Source organism: Telopea speciosissima, chromosome 2, assembly GCF_018873765.1.
Source record: "Telopea speciosissima isolate NSW1024214 ecotype Mountain lineage chromosome 2, Tspe_v1, whole genome shotgun sequence".
Lineage (NCBI taxonomy): Eukaryota > Viridiplantae > Streptophyta > Magnoliopsida > Proteales > Proteaceae > Telopea > Telopea speciosissima.
Window position 1 is genome coordinate 13093845 of NC_057917.1, and position 5978 is coordinate 13099822.

Below are 5978 nucleotides of genomic sequence, written 5' to 3' on the forward strand. Positions count from 1 at the left end.
CGCTAGCCCTAACGGCATCTTCAAGTCCATATTGTTATCCCTCACAATGAAAAGCCCTAAAACATCATCATCATCAGTTCTGTCATCCACCTCCGCCAGGGAAGAATAGTGGAAGCTCGCCATCACTGAGCTCTCTAACAAGCTCATCCAAACCAGACGAAAGAGAAATGAAGCTCTTCTCGAAGCTTTCGGGCTCAAGCATTCCATGGCAGAGTTGGAGAAAAAGCTCAACAAATTTATGGATACATTCTACAGTTAAATGATGTGTAGAAAAAGCAAAAAAATGAGTTCAGGGGAAGAGAGAGAGAGAGAGAGAGAGAAAAGAATGAGAATAAGGGTAAAATGGTACTTAAAATAAGTCACTAAACTAGAAGGGTAAAACTATCTTTTTTACTTTCAAAACTAACAGCGCACTAACACCGTGAGCCATCAGGGGGTTGTACGTAAAATGTAAAACAATGGGGGTGGTTTGTTATTGCTTCAAACACCAGGGAGGTGCATGTAATTTGCTCTAAAATAAATCAAATGTGTGTACTTCCAGTTCAGACCTTAGTTAGTAAGTTCAGGAACGAAAATGTTCGGCAATTAAACAGACTAGACAGCAATAGTATTTTTCAAAAACCCGATGTAATAAAACGCATACGACAATAATATGATACATGTTTAATACGTGTTTAATATAGCCACTCATAAGCAAAAATACGAGCATAACATATATTCATTATGTAATAGACATGCACCACCTAATAAACAAAATAATAGTATATAGACAATGATTTTATCAAAAAGAAACCTCCCATAAGTAAAATAAACACAATATAATATCCCCTATTACATCTCATATGATTATTATTTAACAAATCAAAATATCAATAAAAGTATCTCATCAAACATTAAAAAAAAAGTTAAGACATAATGTGTTCTACAAATCATCTCTAAGATGAACTAACATCACCAATGGAAGTTCATGTACCTTAGTAGCAGGTTAAAAATTTATATAGTTATATGTAGAGCTGAGATGACATGCTGCCAAGCTTGTTCTTAATGGTCTACTACTTCACATGGCATTAGAATTATAGTCAACTCATGTTACTTGAATCATATTTGTTTATGAAAATTTTGTTCCATTAATTAAACCACACAAAGATGAAGCACGAAAAGAAAAAGAAAAAAACAGAAAAAACAGAAGAGGAACGACTAGTTCAAGAATTCATTGTTGAAGAATAGTCGCCTTTCCGTCCCTCCTTGGAAAGATTCTTCCACCTTATTATTGAATGGAATCACACGATTTCACTATTGATTGCGGAACATGAGAGATTGGCCCCCCTCCCATTTCAAGATTAGAAGGCATCTATCAAACCAATATAGCTTGCTTTCCAGTTTATCTATCTTGGAGAGGAATGGAGAATCGTAGGTTACAGAGTCGAAGAAGAGAGAGCCTCAGATTGAGTGTTTCCACCAAGCCACCACTGCAATCACTGCTGCAACCATTTGGCGAATGAAGATGGAGAAGAAGAAGAGGAACAGAGCTTGTCCGCCTTTGCAATCACCGATTTACCCAACTGCAATTAACCAGCTACCTGAACTGATATGGGAACGGATAATAAGAAGGGGATAGGGGGTATTCAACCTCAAAGGATGTCTCGCCAACCACCTAAACTGAAATGAGACTGGAGATGAAGTCGATGAATGGAATGGCGGCAGTCGGCGGCTAGAGTTCGAAGAGAAAAGGACAAAAATCGTATTATGCGAGGGTTTTGTTTTGCGTTTTTTCTTCTTTAAATTTTGACTCTTTTTTTTTATAAAAAAAAACGTAAACTTAAGTTAAAAAGTATTAAACGCGTTTAATTCGTGTTTAATATGTGTATAACACGGGTGCACTTAAAAAAGGAGTTTTTTTTTTTTTTTTTATCATATATACGGAAATATATAGTAAAATATGTTTTTTGAATTAAACGTTCAGATATGCGTATAATACGCGTTTAATACGCGAATTTACTAACTAAGGTTCAGACACTTTACATCATGACCTTGTTTTGGATTATCAAATTAGTTAAATTACATAAAATAGAAAATGAAAATTGAAATTTACCCTCCAAACTCACATCTAATTACAATCCCACCCACTCTACTCTATCCTCCTTCCATCTCCATTCACTTCCTCCTCTTTCTCTGTCTTTGAGACAGTGGAAGAAGAAATCTCGCCACCTTTCCCGTTAGAAGACAGAGCCATCTCCGTCTCCGCCGCCGCCGCCGCCTCTCTAAACTTTCTGTAAATGTCACTCTGGTAGAACTTCCTTGTCCTCAGCACAAGAATAAAGGATACCGCACAGCCAAACAATGTCACCGCCGTTATTATAATGAAGGAAAGCTTGTAACAAACCACACCTGTGCAGTTCAATCCTTTCCCAACCTCCCTAGTCTTCCCCAACGCCGCCAACTGTTTCCTCGCCTCTTTATCATATAAGTGCCCTGCAAGCCTCACGTTCAAAATGTATAACCCAACTGGGCTCGCACTTGTCCCAAAATTGTACAAAGTGGCGTAATACTTTAGCCCAAATAGCTCCGATATTATGGCTAATAGAAGCGGCCACACTGCCCCAAAACAGAATCCGATAATCACAGATGCGAAGTATAGACCATTGGGAACTCCAAAGGCGATTAAGAGATGGCCGGCGCAGGAGATGAAGAGGACTAATGTGAGCATAAGTGTACGTGGGAATTTGTATTTCTTTAGGAAATATTCCGACAAGAAACCCGCCACCACTCGTCCGAGATAGTTCCATATACTCACTAGTGACACAAAAGTGGTTGTACTCCGAGCTGGGTAGCCGAGTGAGAGACCGATTTGTCCGAGATTGTCGATAGCCGTCAATGTTCCTCCAATCCCACATGTCGTGGCTATGAAGATAATCAACATGTCCATACTAAATAGGGCTTGTAATATGGTGTAGTCTTCACCCCTATCAGGTAACCTGCATATGTTGGCACAACAAGACACTGGCTTTGGTGGTGGTGATGGTGATGGTGATGATGGTGGTAGTAATACTATTGGCGCGATTGGCTTCTCAACCGTAATTTCCAACTGCGGTGGCGAAGAAGAAGAGTAAGGTTGCAGAGATTGTATCTTCTTCTTCCACATGATAATCTCTTCCTTGAAAACGACGGTGAGGGGGAGGAAGAGCAAGACAACAACAGTGGTAGCACTCAAACTGTACCCAACTCGGTTATCCATCCCCCGAAATTGATTCTCTACAATGATTATGATCATGAGGAAGGCAGCAAGGGAGAGTGAGATGTAGAGGAAATTACAAAACACTTTGAGCTCATTGGAATGTCGAATCACCTTCATGAGTTTAATGGTTCGAACGAAAGCGAAAGAAATAACAGCAGGAAGCCAACCAATGAGAAGGATAAGAGATTTAGGGTTATTATCTCCATAGATGGCAAGGTAGATCTGAGTCATGATAGCACCACTAAGACCCAAAAAACCTTTTAAAAGCCCTAAAACCACACCTCGGCTTTCAGGGAAGTTTTTAACACAGGTGACAAGAGCTCCTGTGTTGGCGAAAGATTGGGAATTGGCACCGAGAAAGATGTAGAGACACATCTGCCATACATGGGTTGGTGAAATGGTACCTTTCACGGAAAGCCATATCATGAAGTAGCCAAAGAAATTCATGACGGCGCCGATGACTAGCACCACCCACGGTGGTGTGACTTCGTTGATTAGGCCGGAGAGAACGCCGACGTTGGCACCCACATCTTTGAAGAAACTTAATAAATTGAGAGTGGTTTGATCGTAACCAAGAGATGTTTTGATCTCGTTGGAGTAGAGACCAAACATGTAAGTTGCACCAGCTACAGACATAATCAAGAAAGATGCGAACACCATGAACCATCTTCCTGATACCACTTGGTTTGTTAGGCTCTTCATGTCTCTCCATGACCCTCCCATATCTCCTGCTGCTATAGCTAAATCTTTCTCACTTGCAGGAGAGTTGGAATTCAATTTTGGTTTAATAAAATATCATTGATGAGAGGGACTATTTATAGATGATAAATAGCTGTAAAATGGATAATATTATAGAAAGACTTGATTGGTTGACTAAGAGGTGGTGCAAAGTGCAAGTTTTTGCGACCCACGTGTAGAAACCACGAGGGACATGTGGAGTACAGTAATTCATAAGAAAAACCCTAGTCCCTTCATAGTGCTACCATTTAATTATGAATAAACTAATTAATCCATTTTTTAAAGAATGGGAGAATGGGCGCTGGTTGCGCCAGCCACATGGGGTGGGCGCAATGATCACTCTGCCCCCCCCTGAGTGGCATGCCCATGTGTCTGGGCGCAACTTATGCTGCGGCACAGAGAACATGAGTCCTTAAAGAATTAATAACAAGGAAAATAGAATGCTACCCGATTGTGCACTTCGATCCCATGCCTAGACACAAAAGAGCGCCTTGGACGACTAGGATTTTACACCTTTACATGAAGGCAATACGGTAATTCCCAGGCGCCCAAGGTGCTTTTGTATGTCTAGATGCATGAACCATGCAAGGCGCAAGGGATCTTTATCCTCTCAAATAGGCAGTGCACCTCACTTGTGCATCTGACAATGCACTAGGCAATGCACCTTTAAAGTTCATCCTCTCACTCACATGGGGAAAATTATCTCCTCTAGTTCTCTTCCCAGCCCAGTTCCCCAATGCCTCTAATAAGGGGGGTGGATCCCACCCAAGCAGGGGTAGGGTGGTCATTGTGCCCTGGCCCCCTTGTTAGAGGCATTGGGGAACCAGAGGAGATAATTGATATGATTGGAAGAACTCACCCTCATAAACCGGTCTACAAGGGGAGGGAACCCAATATTATATATGCCCACATCCAATCCCTTATGGGACCGATGTGGGACTATTGCACATAACAAACTACCTAAGAGCTTACTATTTTTTCTTACTATTGAGTCATTGACTTGGAATCATTATCGTCTATGGTTTCCTGAGCGGTACAGTTCCCTAGTTCCTCTCACAAGAGGTGGGTGGGACCCACCCGAAGCACCTGTTCGAACACTCTACCCGGGTGGGGTCCACCCCCCTCTTGTTAGAGGCACTAGGGAACTGCACCGGTCAGGGAACCGCATAGGAAAAAAATTCCATTGACCTGCTTCGCTAATCGCTAACACCTTCCTCTAAATAATAATGGAAATTAAACTCATAAAAAGAAAAAAAATACTTTTTTTTTATGGTAAAGAAAAAAAAAGAAAAAAAAATCAACATGATGGACAGTGGACGTTAGGGGTGTCAATGCTAGGCCCGCACCGGTAGACCCGACCCCACCCGGCCTTTTAAAGACCGAACCGGCCCGACCCGATTAATAAACGTGTCGGGCTTCAACCCGACCCGTTTATAAACGGTCGTTCTCAGTGCTAGAAGTAACACCGTCGGGTGCCCGACCGACCCGCCCGTTTAAAGGCCCGACCGAGCCCGACCCCCTTTGCCCCGTTTAAACCCGACCCCCTAAGCCCGATTATTATTACCTATTCTACCCCCAACCCCAGAGAAAATTCCCAAACGTAAACACGTTCCAACTTCCAACTCCCTAACAAGTAACAACCCAGGTAACCTAACCCTCCTAAATGACTAACCATTAACCCTAATTATTTACCAAAAAAAAAACCATTAACCCTAACTAACCTTCCAAATTCCACTTCTTTTTTTTTTTTTTTCTATTCAATCTCACAAAATCAAAATTTTAGTCTTTGAGTCTCACACAGTTACACGGCAAAATTGCACTTCTTTTTTCCTTTTTTCTATTCAGTCTTGCAAAGTCAAAATTTCAGTCTTGGAATCTCACAGAGTCACACGGCAAAGGGAGAAAAGAAGAAGAAGAAAGACGGGACAGAAGAAGAAGAAGAAGAAGAAGAAGAAAGAACGGGAAAGGTAATAAACTAATCATGACTCTATTAATTTTTATAAAA

At 41.3% G+C, this 5978-nt stretch overlaps 1 protein-coding gene across 1 annotated transcript; it reads right to left on the reverse strand.

Moving 5' to 3' along the window:
- Positions 1-2128: 2128 nt before the first annotated feature.
- LOC122650467 lies at positions 2129-3982 on the reverse strand. Its single transcript, XM_043843882.1, has one exon. The coding sequence runs from the start codon at positions 3956-3958 to the stop codon at positions 2129-2131; it is 1830 nt and encodes a 609-aa protein (XP_043699817.1). The 5' UTR covers positions 3959-3982.
- Positions 3983-5978: the final 1996 nt, after the last annotated feature.

What these genes read in the sequence shown, in the direction of transcription:
- LOC122650467 (XM_043843882.1), bottom strand. Translation starts at nt 3,958, where the DNA reads ATGGGAGGGTCATGGAGAGACATGAAGAGCCTAACAAACCAAGTGGTA.